Source organism: Trachymyrmex cornetzi, unplaced genomic scaffold (genome assembly GCF_001594075.2).
Source record: "Trachymyrmex cornetzi isolate Tcor2-1 unplaced genomic scaffold, Tcor1.1 scaffold11, whole genome shotgun sequence".
Lineage (NCBI taxonomy): Eukaryota > Metazoa > Arthropoda > Insecta > Hymenoptera > Formicidae > Trachymyrmex > Trachymyrmex cornetzi.
In genome coordinates this window covers 1839906-1860929 of record NW_017295653.1, presented here as the reverse complement: position 1 = coordinate 1860929, position 21024 = coordinate 1839906, and the positions used below count along the sequence as shown (strand labels likewise).

The window sequence follows — 21024 nt, the reverse complement described above, 5'->3', positions numbered from 1 at the left end:
ACAAGGAAACCTACTCTTTAATGACTGCTCGTTGTCTCTACGAGTCTGATGACACTCTAATTACATTCCTAAACTCAATTTAGGATACAGATACCACTTCAGAGTACCTCTTTAGTGCTTATTTTGGGTATGGATGGAGTATTACTGCAAGGTCTTAGAAAGCTCTCATATTAATTTCCTAGAATATAGCATCTAAATAAGAAGTTCCTTCTTGAAGCTATATTACCAACTTTGAATATTATCCATGCGAAATATGTATTCTCCATATAAAATACGTATTTTCCATATAAAATATGTATTCTCCATACAAAATATGTATTTTCCATATAAAATATGTATTCTTAAACATTTTCCTCTTAGTTTAACGTTATTTTTCTCTTTGTAGTGTTTATCATATAAGAAAATGAGAACATTACTAAAGTTAAACTCAATCTTCCTCGAGGAGTACTGTAAACACAGAGTTTGAATTTTTTAATTCTGATAAACATGATTACATAAAATAGCGACCACATTACAAAAAATGTAATTTTTTCAGAGTTTCAGTTTAATAGATTTTTCACTAATTATTTGATAATTACATTTTCGACATTTACATAACTGAGACAAAGTTATTCTTTACCTTTTTTTCCCTCAAATGAAAAATGCATCAAATTATCTTGTGAGCGGAGTAACGAACTGCCAAAGTTGAGTGGTGCGAATTTGTACCTATATACTACGTAAAGGTAGCAAAACATGTGCGCTAACGAAATGTTAATTTATAATTCACACAATTTGAAGTTGAGATTTTCTAATTAATTAATATCTTTATATCACTTACTTTGCTTGTTGACTCTTTATAATTCAGTTTCAATGGAAATCTATCTTTAACAAATTCTAGATTATTGAAATTATTATTTTTTTTATGTTTTTTGTAGATATGAATATTTAGGTAATAATGGAAGATTGGTGATTACACCATTGACCGATCGCTGCTATCTCACTCTTATTAGTGCATTGTATTTGAAATTCGGTGGTGCATTAACTGGCCCGGCAGGCACCGGCAAAACGGAAACTACAAAGGATCTCGCAAAAGTATTCGCAGTTCAGTGCGTAGTTTTCAATTGTTCTGATCAACTAAATTTTCAATCTATGGGAAAATTTTTTAAAGGACTTGCCAGGTAATTTATAAGTATTATCATATATATATATATATATATATGATATAATATATCATTAGAACTTTGTCACGTGAAAGTTACGTTAACATCATGAATCAATTAATTTTAATAGTTAGCACTTAATTAAATCCAATATTTTGTAATGTTACATAGCACCGGTGCATGGGCGTGTTTCGATGAATTCAATCGAATCGACATCAAAGTTTTATCCGTTATAGCGCAACAAATCATGACCATTCAAAAAGCACAACAAACACGAGCAAACAAGTAAGTAAATGAAATGTAAAATAGCTTAACACAATTTAGGAATGATATAATAGAACGGATTTAACAATGACTTCTTTCAGAAAAGTATTAAATTGTCATATAATTTTAGAGAATTTCCTAAGTAACACATACTGGTTTATTATGTATATTATATATATATATATATATATTATATATATATAATTATTATATAATTTTTAACGTATCTAATGTTTTATAACCATTTAGGAATATGCTACTTAAGTTGTCATTAGAATTTGAACAATTTAAATGTTATTTAATTATAAATCGTTTGATATGAAAGCAAGATAAATAATTTATGTATAACTTTAAAATTCTTCTTATAAAGGTAAATTCTTAAACTTATTAAAATTTATATTTTTCTTGTCTTTGTTCTGTCATATTCTATTATATGAGTGTATACATATGTATACATATATGTGTATATATATATGTAAACATCAAAACATATTGTTTAATTTAGCAAGTTGTCATATATACGAAATTTAATTAATTTTCTATAAATTACAAATTGAATAATTTATAATATTGTATATAGAACGTATAATAAGCCAAAAGATAACTAAATTTGTATTATAATGTATTTATAATTCAAATCTTATTATTCTACTTCAATCCTGTCATCAATACAATTAATTAAATATTTTCTTTCAGATATCACAATTCACAATTTATAATGATATTTATTTATACATATTATACATATTACTCTTGTATATTTGATAATCCAGTTGTAACATGCAAAATATTTATATGTTTCGCGGATAATGTCTGTTTCTTCATATCTAGATCCATTATTAGGATGCCAATGTTTCGTGAATACAATGTTAACGAAACGTTGGCATTCTAATAATAAATCTGGATACAGAGAGATAACCAGCAAAACGCATATATACTCTGCTTAACAAGAGATTTACCACCTTTTGCTTATAGGAAGCGGCATAACAGGCAAACTGGGAATGTCGAAATTATTTCAACCGCTCAATTTTCTAAGCTCGGATTGGAGCATGCCGTATTACGTATATGATACAGGATATTATACATCCCCAATTTTGCCGCTATAATGCCATCTTCTATGCGCGAAAGATGGTAAATCTTTTACTAAATAGAAAGTATAGTTGTACAGAAAGTATCCGTGAAATACCTTCAAAAATATTGCGCATAATATTTCTATGCAATAAAAATAATAATAATTAATATGTTAAGTAATATTAATAACGGAATTAATTTTATAGATAATAATTATTAATTTTAAAAAATATGGTTATGAAACACACACACACACACACACACACATATGTTTATACATATATTTATATATTCCACTAATATAATTTCTTTAATTTTTTTTAATTAAACAAATATATAAAATGAGGCTCGAAAGATTCTATCAGTAAAAAATATATAAAGAAAGCCTATCAAAGCCGACATCAGCCGTTCGGATGCATAGAATCTTTTTATTCTCCTGTGTGAATGTACCAAAAACGAAATAATAAACGTTTCAATCCTTTCTTTAATTAATTCCACGTACAAAAGAACAATGTTTAAAAAAGGGCGTATTTTGCTCATTAATGGAAATGTAGAGAAGATAACGGCTGCGTTCAGCAGAGAAAGCAGCTTTGCAACTGTTGTAAAATTCTTCAATATGATTGGTCTTGCCCTTAGTTCCTCATTGGATCTAAATGTATAAACCAATTATATTCAAGAATTTTACAACTGTTGCAAAGCTGCTTTTTCTACTGAACGCAGCCAATGAATCTTATAGATTTGGATCTGCTAAACACAATGATATTGCCTTTTTTAAAATATCGTTCTTTATGTGAACGCGCAGATTTCTTTTCGAAGAAGTAGAACTTACACTGAAGCAATCTTGCGCTGTATTTATCACTATGAATCCTGGTTATGCGGGTCGAACGGAATTACCTGACAACTTGAAAGCACTTTTCCGGCCGATTGCTATGATGGTGCCAAATTATGCTCTTATCGCTGAAATATCTCTATTCTCGTATGGCTTCGTGGATGCCGCAAATCTTGCCAGAAAAATTACGACGACTTTTAAGCTGACCTCAGAACAACTAAGCTCACAAGTATTTTTATTTTTATTCGCCATTTTCTTTTCCGCTTTTTTTGGAAAAGAATAATATAATACATATTTTAATAATATAAGTATTACTATATATTTCATAGAATTGTGCAAAACATAAAAAGGTACATTATAACTATTTCATTATGATGGTAGATTGTCATATATAATTAATAACTTATCAAAAATTAAATGTTAAAATAATTAATTTATATAACAAAGAAAAAATTCCTCTGTCATTTAAGATCTTTTAGATATATTACAGCTACTTCCCAATTAGTTAAGCTTTAGAATTAATTAAAGTTGCGATTTTAATTAATTGTATCTAAAATATAATATGTGATAGGAGCATTACGACTTTGGTATGCATGCGGTGAAGACTGTTATTGTGGCTACTGGCAATTTGAAAAGAGAGCAGAAAGATCTTGAAGAAGACCAAATTTGTCTGCGCGCCTTGAAAAATTTTAATGTGCCCAAATTTTTGAAGGACGACTTGAAATTGTTTAACGGTAAGTTATATGCATATAGACGTACGCTATTACATTTTCTTTTTGCCTTTTAGGTAATATATTAAATAAATTAATTTCGTTTATATATATATATATATATACCGTAATCTGTGTACATATCTATATAATATCTGTATAAAGAAGAATTAATAAGTTAACACTCATTATTTTTCTTTTTCTTTCTAGACATTATATCAGATCTCTTCCCAGAGCTAATCGAGAAACCAGTGAATTATGGAATCCTAGAAGCGGGCATCCGCAGATCTATTAGACAAATGGGTTTAGAAGATGTCGATGGTGAGTTTACTTTTCCATTTATAATATACATTTAATATACTTTTAGTATTTAAATATTACAATATTAAACCTCGATATAAAAGCAAAGTCAGAGTTTATAAATATTTTAAATATTTAATACCAAGTACAAAGAAGCTAAATAATTAAAAAATTTAATCTTGCAATTAATATTATATTTCATAGTAATAAACAATAGAAAGCATAACATATGCATAAACAAATTATTTTAAATTTATAAAAGTGTTTCAAAATATAAATATGTTTTACGTCTCTTTTAATTAAAACACAAATATGTATATACGTAAAGTATGTATTTAAATGTATAAATTAATTTGACTTTTTATTGCCTTGTTTAGCTTGCGCTTAAAAAAATCTGTAAATTTTGCTTATTAACCTACAATAGTTGTTCTCGGTTTTGCGGTTGAGGAATTATTTATCTCTTCTTTTTATATTTGCAAAAAGTTAATTAAATTGGATATTTTTCAATAAACATGCGATAAAAATATTTATTTTTATAACTTTATTAATATACGCTTTTACATAATATGTAAAATTAAAAAATGTTAATACATGGACGTTTATTATACATATATTAAAACTTGATACATAAATGTAAAATGTATTAAATATTTACACAAAAAATAATTTCTGATGTATGTGGCAGATGGCTTATAATATACAACAATTATATTATAATCGTGCAATTAACTTAAGCATAAACACAGAAACTAATTAGAGATACATATAAACCAAATATTAAATTACATCAAAAATCTCTCTCACTTCCATATTACTAAATATTTACCAGTTATAATTATCGTTACCATCCAATATCGATTGATATTGGATGATTTATTTATACGAAAACTTGTTTATCCTTTTTTTTCTTATCTATTTATATCACGCAAATAAATATTGAGATTTTATATAAATATACATATTTTTTATTAGTTTGTAATATAAACGACACAAACAAAGAAAAATTATGATTATATTGATTATATTAATTTAGTAATATAAATTGTCTAAATATGAATAATTTAGCTACTTTGCACACACAAAATAAATAGAATTAAAAAAATTTTTATAACATTATTATATTTTTCTTAATGACTGATTATATTGCATATTTATTGAATAATAAAGCAATAGCCACTATTATACATATTATACATATAACTGTTTAATAAACTTTTGTATTAATGAAAAAAATATTTTTTGTGTTAAATTCTTTTGTGCTAATAACTTAAAAAGTATCCGTATATGTATAGAGAGAAAAAGAAGAAAGCATAAATTTTTACAAAGTGAGAACCTTATTATTAATTTTTTATGATAATTATCCATTTTACATCCTATTATCGCTCAAGAAAGAGCATATTTGGGGTAATACTTCGTAAAATTATGGAAATTATAAAAATAAATGCAATGTGCACAACGTGTCTTCGCACAAAAGCATCCAATTTGAAAGCGCACGCTAAATATGACAACGCGAATTCGATCGATACTGGCATTCACAGCTTTCGTAACTTGTCTGGCCATGCTTCGCAGAATCTATTGAAGCTGTAACTCTAATTACAGACTTTGTGAGAAAGGTAGTGCAGCTGTACGAGACTACTTTGATGCGTAACGGATTAATGCTCGTGGGTTTAACCAGTTCGGGAAAGACTAAGGTAAGTGATAAGCAATTAATGAGATAAATATAGTATATTTCTGTTATCTCAATAGATATCGAGATGAAAATTTTTCCAATTTCTTGATCGAACTTATTAGTATTCCAATTTAATATTTCGATATTTCAAAAATAATTTATTTCAAGTTATAATCAGACAACATAGAAATTCGACTAGATCAAATAATTTCGCGATTTTAAAAAATTTTTCTCGGAAATTTATAAATAGCTCGAACTTTTTGAATTGTTTAAAAAGGATTTCTACACTTCAGAATAATTTAAAAGTACAAATTTTATTTTAATATTATAAGACTTAAAGTTTGCAAGTAGTATAATTCTCTACTACAAGCTATTTGCATTAAATATTTCAAATTACATTTTTGCTTTGTTATTAATTATAATTGTCTTGCTTATTAATAATTATAATTTCGCCTTTTTAATCATTTATTTTAAAATATGTTAATGTATGTAGTCATTACGTTATAAAAATTATGTTAAATACAGAAACATGATAATGCTTATTTTTATTCAATACTCTAATCATAAAGAATTTGATTACATTACGCAAAATCTTAGAGAATGTTATTAATGGCGATTGATGTACACCAGCCATACTATAATATCCCTTTTAGATTAATATGTTTACCGACATCATGTATCCCTATATATTTCCTCTGGATACAGAATATACTTAAAATATTGGGGGGTCTGAAGAAACATCTACGTACGTCCTTTAACTATAATAAAAAAATATACAGCGCTCATTACACATGAATAAACTATAAAAATTTCTTTTAAATTGAAAAATTTTGGAAATGAACCGTACATATGGTGTCTCACAACTTATACTGTACAGTATTCTAATAGCATATTCTGAAAGTAAGATAAAAAATTCTAATACAGAAATATCGAAGCCATAATTAATTTTTTTAATTATAACCAATCAAAAATAAGCAGTAACATTGCTTAGAATTCGCTCGATGAAGTCTGTAGTTACACAAACACGAGCATCGATCTGTCATCTCTTTACAAAGTGTGTAATTATGACGCTGCTTCGTACGAATTCTCTGTACGTATTATTACCTTTGAAAATTATCTTTGACTTATTATAATTCAAAAACTATTCTGACATTTCATATTAGAATTTCTCTTACTCTACTTTACTTCCAGAATAAACTATTATAATACTATGTGGTAGTTATGAGACATTCTGTAAAACACAAGTAGCTTATCTTCTCAAAGAAAATACGGCGAGACAAATTTTAAATATTTGGAATAGGAAGCACAAATAACAATATTATTTTCTCTAAATCTTTTCGAAAAACAACATTAATTTATTTACACAATATATAAATAAACAATATATCATTTAAAGAATAATATCCATAAATATATATATATATATTATATTATATATAAAATATATATAATATATGTACATAAATGCTATATAGTCGATATAAGACTCATTTAAATTTGTCATATTCGTTTCAATCAGGTATAAACAAACCACATGTAAACAAGTTCTGAAATACAAAAGTTATTTTCTAAAACTTTTAGAATAAATCTAACTTTAAAGAGTGAAATATCACTCTTAAAGATTGAAAACTAAGCCACTCTTTTATAAGATTGGCTCAATTTTCATTGTTTAGGGTGAGATTCCACTCCAAAGAATGTAGAAAGTAATTTTACAAGATTTCAAAAGGTCAGCATAATATCATAGATTGACATAGATCGATTAGATTAGACTTACCGTATAGAAATACGGAAATAATAATTAATAAATATTATTATGTAACGTTCTTCAATTTTTTAAAAAATTTAATTAAAATGATATGCTCTTAAATGAATAATTATATCTATTAACATATGGTAATAAAACGTATAGTCATCGTGAAATTTTGTTTGTTTTAGCTGATAGTCTTTACAGATAAATATATCTGCACGCAACACACACATATACATGTATATTTTTAATACGTATTTTTTCCTTAAACATATACAATATGCTATATACAGGAATGCATAACACGTTAACCACATGTATGGTATATATGTATATGTATATATATATATATGTTGTACTTCATGAATTTTCACTTATCTTAAAAACTCTATTCTTATTTTTAAAATACATATGCTCTATGAGTAACAAATATGAAACAGGAGCACGGCCAATATACTTTTATAAAAAAGATACAGAGATTTATAGAATATCTGTTTATATATTTACACGTTACATATCCCATTATAAATTAATCAATATATGTAATTGTTGCTGATATATAGGATATTGATATACATTAGGATTGTTTACTGATATACAGAATATTGATATATTATATGTAGAATTAGCGTGTGTGTTTATGACAATTGGTGACTTTTAAAGTCATTTTTCTTATAGCGATGATGTAATGTCATATAGAATTAATTTACATATTTTAATTTTTTAATTCTCTGTCGAAACTTTACTGTTTTAACATGTTACGCAATACACATGCACGTAATCAAATTTTTTTTATAGATTAGATATCGTAACATAATAATATTGATTAACAACTTTATGACATGTACGATACATGAATTAGGCTATATGATTTATACATAAAAAATAGAACACATGAAACATTTAACGTAGAAAGTTTTTAATGAAATAGCATTTTATGATTCCAAATTTACGAATTTACAAATTACGTGTACATGTAAGGGAAAGTTTATATAATATTCATGCCATTCTACTACATTTTTCAAGAAACGACACGTGTACGGGTTTATTTGTGTAAAAAGAGCGTACAAAGTAATGCCAGACACGTGGTATTTGTATTGACGCCAACCATTAAAAGGTATAACTGGAAAAGCTTCCACGATAAGGCTTTAACTCAAAGGCAATTGAATAGCAATAAAAAATGCATTACTTAAAAAAAAAATGAAATTTCGTATTTATGTATTATTAATTTGAATAAGCACACAACACATTTACAATACTTTTTATAGTTTTTATATCGATCCCTACCTATTCAAGGATCGTTAAACTTGTATCTTTGTTTGAATACCTCTGTTTCAGTTTTTCTATAAATGTATACATTATATATATATATATATATATAATGTATACATTTATAATTAAAATATGTAAGTACTATATATAATGTTTAAATACCTTTCGTTTCTCAGTTTCCTTTTGTACACATAGTAAAAAATAACAAAACTGCATTTTATAAACAATTGTCATATAAATTCAGACGTTTTAGTAAGAAGTTTATGAAAATACTTAGAAACGGATTATTGATTAACATTCCTGTATTGATATCAAGTAAGCGATTATTTGATATAAACAAATTGACTTTGTTATGTAAAATGAATAATTTTATGTTTTACGCGTAATGATCATGTACATGTATTACGTGTAAAACTACAAGGTTTCTAACGCTACTCTTTTTATTAATATTCCGTTGAGGTACAAATCCGTAAAAGAGAATTCACGAAAAACAGGTTTATTCGAGATTTTAAGTGGAATTGCATCCCAAAAGAATATTCTCTTCCATGTGTTACGGATGAAATACTGAAAAATTTTTTCCCAGTGATTTCCCCAGGCGAGCTGGTCAATCGATCTCTGTCCTAATTGTACAAAAAAGAAAATCAACGTAAAAGAGACGTGGCGAGTTCTTTTGCGTTTGAGTATACCAATAACACGTATGCAACTATATTTGATGGTTTTCCATTAAGAAAAAAATAGCGTTCCTGGCAGCGTATTTAATAATTTATTTTTATTGTTTCTTTAAGTTTTAATTAAGCTTTATTCTTATAGTGAATAATTAGTTTAATGTAATAAATTTTAACATCGTGCAGCTTATTTTCTATAAAATGTTAGGAAAAAATATCAAAGTTCTTTTCAATTTTACTACAATAATTGATTTTTATAATAGCTTTTGGAAAATATCGAGACTATTTTAAACTTTTACTTTATAACTATCTGAAATAAATTTTGGATTCTGTTAATTATTAGAAGAAAGGCCCCTATTATGAGATACCGAGTTCATTTTGGGTAAATGCTAGAAGTCTATGGACAGAATTTAAAAAAATAATAGGTCATTTTGAAGGGAATTTAATAAGCTTTAAGACTCTTGATTAATCATGGCGGCGGCCATGTTGGAATCGTGACGTCAGAAGCGAGGAATGATACGTAAATTTACGCACAATGCCATTTGTAAACAAAGATAATTGGGATAAAACGAAATGACGGGATCGCTTTAAAACATTTGTAAAAATCGATGACAACTGTCCTTTCCTCCCTTGATAGTCAGTAAATGGTCGTAAAAAACTCGTAAAGTGAGCCTATATTCTGACAGAAACACACGGTTTCACAACTGTTGAAACGAGTTAAATATACACTTTTACGTATAAAATTCCAAGATAACTTTAGTTGTCATCGAAAATTACGACTTTGAGAAGTACGAAATAAGTCACATTTTCACAATTAAGCAAATAATAATGAAATGGCATTATGCACAAATTTCGTCGTCAAAACTGGTCAAAACTGGTCGCTTTTCCACGCCTATGGGTGCGTTCAAGGAGCTCACTACCAGTGCTTTGCAGCGCTACCACTGTTCAGGGAGCTAACTGATAGCACTACGAAACACTATCATGACGTTATTGTTGGTAGCGTTTGACGTCATGACTCGCGTTACAAATGCTATCGCCAAAGAGGTAGGCTGCTTTCCATTTGATGACACAAATCGACACAAGTCGACACAAATGTTGTTCTATCCTTCTTGATATTCAGAGAGTGACGAAGATAGAACGACACTTGTGTCGATTTGTGTCGACTGTGTCTCCTAAAAGGAAAGCAGCCGTAGTGTGTTGATAGCGTGGCGTTCGTGTGCTCCATGAACAGCGATAGTGTAGTAAATACTAAAGTGAACATTGTTGGCTGATACTTCAAAATGAATGATCGCAATAGTATTCATTATACTTAGCTTTTAAAATGGATTACGTGGAAATGGAATTGCGTGATGAAGAGTTACAGGAAAGTTATATGTTAAAATTGAGTCCAACGGATGTCACATTAAAGCAAAAAATTATAAGGTTATGGTTATCCAATATTTTGTAATTATACAGTTTAGCTCAAAAATCAATAAAATTAGGCTAGTTTAACGCGTTTTTGCATAAAACGAAAGAATCTAGCAGAATCTAAAGAATCTTGCTCTTGCTCCATTCTGCCGTATGCGGTATGGTTAGGGCAACTACTATACTATTATTGTTCACAGAGCTTGTATTCGCTAGTGCTATCTTGGCTCCGTGAACGGATGGTAGCGTTAGCGTTGGTAGTGCGGTAGTGAGCTCCCTGAACGCACCCTATAAGTTCGGCCACTTATCGTGGTGTGGCACTGTAAAGGCTTAAACACAATAGACACAGGCAATAGGCACAGGCAACAGGAAATAACGAGCCGCCCAATCAAAGCTCTGGTGTGTAAGTTCGATATCATATCTCAAAGCTCTAATTGGACGGCTCGTTATTTTCTGTTGCCTGTGCCTATTGTGTTTAAGCCTTTACACACATACAAGCACGATTTCACCAGACCGCCGTCTGATTCTGTGTCGCCACCGTCAACGCAGAGTTCTTAGCTGAGTAGTCAGGAGCCTTAAGATAACGTTATATAAAATTTATTATAATTCAAATTCCATTTTTTTGAAAATTAAAGAAATGTAAAAAGTGAGCAAAGTCAAAAAATTGTGCTCCTAATATGAGGTGCCCCGAGAAATCGATAGTAAAACGCAAAATATATCAGTATTACAATTAAAAAACTTTATTTAATGTTTCTAAAATACGAACAAACGCAACCAGCGTGCGCGAAAAATAAGCATGCGATAGATTATAGAACTCGTCTCTAGGTAGTTGGAATCAAGCATCGCAGAAATAGGCACTGGACGTTCATTCCAGTTATCCTTTTTATTATTGTACAATAACATTTATACTTTAACAACGATTTTCACTATACATAGAAGCATGGGTTATTTCATATTAGAAATACCCTGGGTATCTCATATTACGATTTCCACGCCTTATGGTTATATGATCATCAAATCTAACTTCTGTAATTAAACAATTCAACATATCCCGTATTTTTCTATTAGTACGACCTTACTCTATCTCACTACATGAAGAATTTATTGCCAAATATTTATTTATTAAATAATAAACAAGATTTAAAGGCTCATCTCAATGAAACTTGAAGATATCAAAATTCTAAAATCTTTTTTTACAATGACTACTAGCATGATCTAATAATGAATTTTCTACTAAATAGTTTTCAATCCAAGAGCAATACATTCATGGTGGAATCAATGTACAGCGTTTATTAGTTTAGCAGAAACGCCGCTATCTCATATTAGGCCTATCTCATAATAGGGGGCTTTCCTCTATATTTTGTCATTAATGAAATCTTAGTTTGTTTTAAATAAGACTATATAGAAAAGTTTTAAAATATGATACTCTTTCATTTACTTTAATATCACATAAAAACTTCAAATTATAATTAATAACATTATTATGTTAAAAAATGACAAAATTAATTCAGTAGAAAAAACGTACTAATGCTCGAAAATTCATACATTTTCCTTGTCTACATTGTAAAAGTAAAGTATCTTTATACATTTCTTTTAATTCTTAAAAAAATAAGAAATTTTAATAATATAAATTTTGCGATCATCTCTTTAAATTAAGTAACATGAAAATAAATTAAGTAATTTGAGAATAATTGCCACATTCGTTGATTACCCCAGTGATAATTCTCTTACATTAATAATTCATACCCACAGAACTGATTCTATGAATATATGAATATTTCATGCATTCTCTCTCTCTCTCTCTCTCTCTCTCTCAAAGTAAAAAGTACGATGTGAAAACAGAACATTGGTCATTACTGATACGACAATCAGAGACTGCAAATACAGTTAAAGCAAAAATCCAAGAAAAAGAATCAACTTCATTTGATGTTTTTTACATATCGTAATATTTGCTATTTAATTTCCAAAATGATTTAAAAAATCAAAATTGAAATCTCGATACATAATCGTGAATATTTCGAAGCGATTTTGCTACTTTTTTATATCTCCGAATTTGCACAAGAATAAATAGAAACAGATTTTTATAAAGATAACAGCTGAATGTGTGATTCGCATACAAAACTGCGAATCTACATTATCATACAATTGCGTATAGATTTAAGAATCCTATCTATGTCAGTCAAATATTTATCGTTTCAAGTTTTACAGCAACCTTTTTCTTATTTCCTCTCTGACAAATTTTTTGTTAAATCCGTCATCTCGTCATCGACGTCGAGCTTAAAGTCACAAATGCGTATCATGTCTTGTGAAATGGTGCGCCCTTTCAAGGCGATTCAGGCAAACAGGATCATCTTAGATTTATCCTTGGATTTACGCCCAAAAGCCTCGAGGGTTTCGACTAAAACCTCAGTTGAAACCAAACACGGATAAAGGAGAATCATCAGTCAAAGAGCGTTGATGTTTCACGGGCTTACTGATTCCCTAATAGTCACCATTAATCAACTATTTAAAATTTAATCTCTATCAGATCTTCAATGGAATGCAAATTATATGTACCTTTGTGGACTGCAGTGATACCGAGTCATACTCTTTAGAATCCTACGCAGTATCTGCTCCAGACACCGACGGAACGTGATGCCGCACATTGCATACAAAAGGAAATTGATGCTGAAGTTTGTATAATAAAGCAGCATGAAGAACTGTTGAAGACACCAGAGTGTCTCCGGTGTATCCTTCTTTGCTAGCGCAAAGAAGAACACGCATAAACGAATCACGTAGCTGAAACAGAAAATTCAACTTGCAATAAAATTTCCATGCAAATTTCATTTCACCAAAAAATATTGACCATTTTGTTTTCATCGCAAACTGTAATTTATATCTATTTCACAATTTATATCCTTTGAAAAAAATTCATAGAATTTTATTGCTCGTTAAATGAATAATATTGAGATGAAATTAATTTTCTCTTCATTTATTATAACATGAGAGAAAAATTTAAATTCTATTAAAAAGCAAATATTCACACACGTGTAGAATATCTCCAAAATTTTTTTCTTACATCGTTACATATCATTGATATAATAAATATTATAAATTTTAATATAATAAAATTCTGCTATAAATTACATTTGTTTAAATATATTAAACTAAAAGCCCAAATGTATTTCTATCATCAAATGAAAACTACATTATTCGAGCTTAAATTACTTGATTAATGCAACAATTTACGTATGACGTTTTGATGATATAATTTGAAAACATTTTCCCGTAGGTAATAATTAAATCTTTTGCAACATTTATATTAAAGAAACAATGTGTACATCATATAATTTAATCTGATTATAAATATTCAGTTATTTATACGTATTTTATAAGCTATAAATGAAGAGATATATTATAGCAAGTGTCGTAAACACAATTCATGGGAATTTTGAACATATCGTAAACAAATAAACAGAAAAAGCGTGATAAATAGAAGTAATTAATGAAAATGCTCACCTCGGTAAATTAAGCAATATAAAGACCGTACTAATAAGTACGAGCATTTTAGTGATGCTCTCTTGATTAAATCTAGTCGATCCGAGATTCCGACAAGATGACCTAACATCTGCGAAGTGAAAATAGATCTTATGTAGCTTTTACATCTATTCAGAATCATAAAAGTAAAAAGCTTATTTTATAACTCGATAGAAACATGACTTTTTACCTTTTGTTAAATACAAAACTTCTTGTTTTTTTATCATTGTAGAATTTGAAATTTTTATTAAGTTATTTTGTAGTTTTAATAATGCCATCTTGTAATAGTTATAAATATCATGCAAAATACGACGCGCGTTTACGTTATTAAGAAAATATTACTTTATAAAAGAATATTGACATTTATTTCCTTTTGCAAAAAAAATATTGACAACGTAATTTCTTATTACGAGAGAATACAATTCTTATCTTACAAGTCATACCATGTGGGAGATTTTTAAGAGGCTTGAATCTCACGTCGCAATAGACCAACTTACGTATACACGGAGCTTCTATTTCGGTCATCTGACAGGCGTTCCGCGGTGTCGACGGCGGAGCAGATGCAGGTTGATGTCGGGAATGGTTCTTAGACGATGAATGAAACGATGATTGTTGAGAGGGTGGTCTTCGAGTCCCATTCGTGCCCGCGAGCGAAACCAGGTTCATATTTCCGGCGCCACCGTTATTGCTGCTATTGGCACTCTGAAAATGGTTTTGTAAAGTTTTCATCTTTGATATCGATAAAACTTGTCAGTCCCCTTATTTGCAGCTGACTCATTCACATGTAAACGTTGCCTTATTCGAGAAAATTATTTTGGAATAAGGATGATTTGTTGAATAACAAAAGCAATGATACATATAAAAAAACTATATTATCGCAATCTAAGCGTAACAAAATAGCACATCTGTGAAATACTCTATTTTATTCATTTATTTTCAATGCAGTAAATCTTCTTTTAATATACATATATAACTTTTCGTATACAAACCTTATTTATATTGCTCATTGTTAATTTGTAATAGTATGAAAGTATAATTTAAATTTAATTTAGAGAAAATATAATTTACTCAAGAAGAAACATTAGAATTTGCATTATATTTTTTCAATTTGTAGAGGTTTGAAGAGTTATGAGATTTACTCTTGCAGTCGCGAGTCATTCGAAGTGTGCAAGCTCAACTTTCACTTTTTGTTATACTTATATTTCACTCGTTTCGAGTGATATTTCACACTCCGAGTTTTAGAGAGAATATCAATTATAAGAGACATTGATAAATGACGTTATCTTTCCAAGATCTAATCATCTCTTCAAATATGTCAGTCATAAATTATATAACATAATAAATATGTGTTTGCCGTTATATCATTTTCCTTAATGTGTTTTGCTTATAAACAATATGAAGAATATTTATATTGACATTTAAATATTATACCATCTGTTTTATTCATTCTTAAAAATAATAAAATAATTTCAATAAAAAGTTGGATATAAAACAAAGTAATGCGAGTATCATATTAATAGTTATATCTTTATTAAAAAGGACATTTATATATTAATAGTACTGTAATAAATTGTATAGATGAAATTTATGAAAGATTAGGGAAATAATTTTGTACATCTATTTTTTTTAATAGCATTATTAAGAAATTCTGAAATTAGCTATAAATAAAATGCAATATAATTTCTTATTCTAGTTTATTAAACAACAAACATTACAGATTTAGTTTGCACAATTGTCTATATATTTATTTAAAACTAATTGAATTATGTTTCTTACACTACATTACATTTATACGTTGCTTTATATTGCAATTTTAATAAATGACTTATATGGAATGCAATTTTATGTAAATGGATATGTTGTATACAGACGCGAGTTTCACAAGATGCGTGATAGTAACTGAAATAAACATGAACGAAAAATACGCAAAGTGTAGCGTTATGCATTTACCGATGTATGATGGTTAAACTATATGCACATGCAATTTGTATATAAAGAGCGGATAGTGTGCTTTTTAAAACGCTTCATAAACATGCATTCTCTTGCAAGCTACATAGTGAAGAAAAGAGATTTTTTGTATTTTTTTCACGAATCGTTTATATAATTAATTTATAATAAACCGCTGATGATTTTTATTTTGATATATTTATTATTTAATATAAAATCGTATTGTCATATAAAAAAACACAAAACAAAATATTTTTTTTAAAATATAAAATAGTATTTAAAAAACTTCTTGTACTAATTGTAATATAAAATTATTTTAGAGAAAGATAAACTTATAAAATATAAAATATTTATGAAAAAATAATAAAAAGACAAATGTAATATATGATACGATTATGTAGTCTGCATTTAATCAGTACGGTATTTACATATATAGACAAAAATATTTCTAATTTAGATTTAAATTAAAATAACAAATAAATGGATTAATTTGGTCAATTTTATTCGTATTTTCAAGTACCTTTTGATTACTTAAAATTTAATAAATTGACAATAATGGGTGCGTTTAGTGAAAAAATCGCTCACTGAGCGGTTTTTTCCGCTGAATGCAGCCAATGATAAAATCGAATTTTATTAATTAACTTTAATTAATATCAAATCACAGATGCAATTTTTATATTTACAAAAATATATATATTTAGCACATTATGCTCATAAGAAGAAAAACCATTTATTCGATTAATACGTGCGAAAGGGTCCAACAATTTATTGATACTCTGTATTCCTAGAAAGCGGATTATTTACGGAAATATCCTTAGGGTGCCAATCATAGTAACACATCACATAAGTACCTACTCATTTTTCAAATCACCATTTTCATTATGATCACATTTCACTAATAGAATGCTGTGTCCTTAATTGCGAACCTCTATCCACTTTGATAAATTTTCTTGTCAGAATGACTTTGTTTCTCAGAAACATCGATAATATAGAAACTACGTTTGTATGTGTTCGTAGATTTGAATAAAAGTTCCGTATCAGCAAATACAAAAGTTTAAATTTGATTACATAGTGCCGGCGTACCACTGAAATGTTCGTTGCAAAAAATGACCATGTCAATATTATCAGAATTTTAACTGTGTTCCAGTTTCACGATATCCTATAAAAATAAAAAATTATTTCGATATACAGTCAAAATACCTTTATTCAATTAATTATTTTATTAATCTTTTGATCTCTATTGATCTCTTTTTCTTAATAAATCTATAGTTAATATTTAAACATATCAAATAATATGTGTTTAATTAATAATAAAAAATCGCATTATTTTAATCAACATTTTTTCTAAAAGATTACGCAGTCAATCTAAAAAATTATTCTATACTTTTTATTATCTCAACGCAAGAAATTGGCTGCCTTCCATTTAGTGATATTTCATATTACAATAAAGACAGAACAATATTTGTGTTGACTTATGTCCTTAAATAGAAGACACTTAGTATCTCTTATTCAATTTTACCACGATTTCTATTAGACATCTTATACATCAATAAAAAACCCACACATCATCGGTTAACCTTCAACTCACTTAACTCCAATAATTCGCTTAATAAAGAGCAATTTTACACATCAATAAAAATGAGTTCACGATAAATGTAGTCAATATTCATAATGTATAGTATTATTGTTATTAAAATTTTATTTAGAAAAACATTCGCACTAAAAATACATATTTTTAATTAAAATCCAATTTATTAAATTATAATTTACGAATTATCCTTTTTAGAGTTATTTATCTATTTTAGTGGATTAAAATGATAAAGAAGATAAAAGTTGATATGATAAAAAAATAAAAACTCTATAGTCAAATATGCTCTGATAAAATAAAAAAAAATATTTACAGTATTGTAGCTTGTGCAGCTTTGGGCAGTAGTATAAACTTATAAAGTACCTTCAAAGTTATTGCATTTTCTTGAAAAAAAAATGATAATAAAAATAAAATAAAAACTAATAAAGTATTAAAATAATTAAAAAATAAATAGTATTTTTCAATAAAATTATTTTTTAATTTATATTCCATTAGATACAGAACGTTTATATCAATTTGTGAGGATGTTTTATGTTTTATATTATGGAAATCATCTTCTATATCTAATCTATAATCTCCTATTGTGTTTTATTATTTATATATGGAATCGGATATCCATGATAAATATTATAAATTATTAAAAGAAAATATTATATATGTTTTCTTATTAAAAAGTTAAATTAAATTTAAAAGTTATTTATTTGAGATAAATGTATTTAAAATACATACAGAAATATTATTCCAACTTCTAACTTTGAACATGATTGTGCATCTCTTACATAGTTGACTTATTAAAAAACGTTAATCAATGGAAAATGCCACTCGAATCCAATCCAATTTATTAAAAGAAGTGACACTATTATATATTGATATAAACATGTTTATGAAGTACGACGGAGTACAATATCTCAAGGAGATAGATAAATTGACTTTTTATGACTTCATATCTGCGCATTTTCAAGGTTATTAATCTTATCGTGGCGTTCGTGCAATAGTCAGTAGTAGAATTTTGCTCATGGTGAATACATCACATCGCCAGTTAATACAATGAGCTAACAGTTTCTATTTCCAGTTAGATAATATTTCCAACAACTGACAAAACAATTATAATAATGTAATTAGTAATTTTGTGCTTCTTGTTCTTTTGTGACATTGACACTACTTTAACAATCAAGTGTGAACATCGTTTCATCAATCTGAAATAAAAACTCTCTGTTGACAACAATCAGAAAACCTAATAAAAAAAAATTGTCTTCTTGTACAACTAATTTGGAAACCTTATCACGATGGAGTCTTCTACTTTGCTTCTGACTATTTTAACAGTGATTATTTGTTTATATTATTTTGTTCTGAATAAGTTTAAATCATCTTACTTTGAGCGACTGAACATTCCCCATCTGCGACCGATTCCATTGCTGGGTAACATGGCGCCTTTTGCTTTTCGACGTATATCTCATATGGAGCTTCTACAAAAAATGTATAATCTCTTCCCGGACGCAAAGTTCTTCGGTCTCTACGATTTTTTATCGCCAATTTTCGTTATTCGTGATCCAGATTTGATTTCCACGATTGCTATAAAACAGTTTGATAACTTCTGCGACCACCAAGGTTTTGTCAACGAAATTCTTGATCCGATAGCTGGCAGAAATTTGTTTAACCTGAAAGGGGATCACTGGCGCGAAATGCGAAAACTTCTTAGTCCCAGTTTCACATCCAGCAAGATGAAGATGATGTTTGGACTTATGTGCCAATGCGCCGAGAACTTAACCAATTTTGTGATAACGCAGTCCGGAGAAGCGGCTAAAACGTATGACATGAAGGACTTGCTTTCCAGATACACTAACGACACAATAGCTACGTGCGCCTTCGGTATAGAGGTGAATTCTTTTAAAAATCCGAACAACGAATTCTTCTTACTTGGCAAGGAGGCATTAAATTTTAATAAACCCTGGTTGGCTTTCAAGTTTCAAATGCATCTCAACTTCCCGCAACTTGCGAAACTTTTTAAGCTAAGAATGTTTGGACCAAGGGTAGAGAATTTTTTCAAAAATGTTGTTGCCACCACAGTGAAAGTCAGAGATGAGCAGGGAATTGTTCGCCCAGATATGATTCAATTGATGATGGAGAACAGAAACAATGATAATGGCCCTGAGTTCGACATCAATGAAATGACCGCCCAGGCGTTCGTTTTCTTCCTCGGTGGATTCGACACCATATCAACAGCTATGTGTTTCATGACGCGCGAAATCGGTATTAATCCTGATGTTCAAGGAAAATTGAAAGAAGAAATCGACGATGTTCTCAAACAGACCAATGGTAAACCTACCTACGAGGCTATTAATCGCATGAAGTATTTAGACGCCGTGGTAAATGAAACTCAGAGACTGTATTCAATAGCACATTTCCTTGATAGAAAATGTGTCAAAGAGACCAAATTACCACCAGCAACTCCGGATGGCAAACCAATCGTGGTAAAGCCTGGAGATCGCATATGGTTCCCAGTTTTCGCTTTGCATCGCGATTCAAAGTACTATCAGCATCCAGATAAGTTCGATCCAGACAGATTCCTTAATGGTGATGTAGACAACTCGGTCTATATGCCATTTGGTATTGGACCCAGAATCTGCATAGGTAACAGATTCGCTCTAATGGAAATAAAAATCATGCTGTTCTATTTACTATGGCATTGTGATATTGAACTCGACGTTAAAACTAGAATTCCATTGACGTTCGAAAAGAAAACTATAGCTTTGTGGCCAGCTGGGGATTTTTGGTTGAAGTTACGACCGAAAAAATCAAAAATTTCTATTACATCATGTTCATCAAACGGACATAGAATTGAGGGACAGTAATAATGCATATTTACAATTCATTTTAAGCATGAAATTATATATATATATATA

General features: G+C 28.6%; 3 protein-coding genes across 5 annotated transcripts in view; 2 read left to right on the top strand and 1 right to left on the bottom strand.

The window, feature by feature from the left end:
* The window catches only part of LOC108762540 (dynein heavy chain 1, axonemal), a 102920-nt gene that overhangs the window by 10889 nt on the left and 71007 nt on the right, over positions 1-21024 (top strand). Inside the window, exons 18-23 of the mRNA XM_018509582.1 lie at positions 915-1157; positions 1311-1424; positions 3277-3532; positions 3875-4037; positions 4224-4334; positions 5913-6004. Coding sequence (XP_018365084.1) covers positions 915-1157; positions 1311-1424; positions 3277-3532; positions 3875-4037; positions 4224-4334; positions 5913-6004 — 979 coding nt within the window. The remainder of the gene's footprint in view (positions 1-914; positions 1158-1310; positions 1425-3276; positions 3533-3874; positions 4038-4223; positions 4335-5912; positions 6005-21024) is intronic.
* The window catches only part of LOC108762513 (thyrotropin-releasing hormone receptor), a 39321-nt gene continuing 31580 nt past the window's right edge, over positions 13284-21024 (bottom strand). For both annotated transcript variants that reach the window (XM_018509553.1, XM_018509546.1), the window contains exons 3-6: positions 15084-15288; positions 14569-14677; positions 13627-13848; positions 13284-13551 (exon numbers count right to left, since the gene is read on the bottom strand). In XM_018509553.1, coding sequence (XP_018365055.1) covers positions 13533-13551; positions 13627-13848; positions 14569-14677; positions 15084-15288 — 555 coding nt within the window. In that variant the 3' untranslated portion in view covers positions 13284-13532. The remainder of the gene's footprint in view (positions 13552-13626; positions 13849-14568; positions 14678-15083; positions 15289-21024) is intronic.
* The window catches only part of LOC108762492 (cytochrome P450 9e2-like), a 15476-nt gene continuing 13602 nt past the window's right edge, over positions 19151-21024 (top strand). Inside the window, exon 1 of one of the 2 annotated variants that reach the window (XM_018509517.1) lies at positions 19151-21015. In XM_018509517.1, coding sequence (XP_018365019.1) covers positions 19408-20973 — 1566 coding nt within the window. In that variant the 5' untranslated portion in view covers positions 19151-19407 and the 3' untranslated portion in view covers positions 20974-21015. Of the gene's footprint in view, positions 21018-21024 lie in introns of both variants that reach the window. The other variant, XM_018509526.1, reaches the window with a different exon arrangement.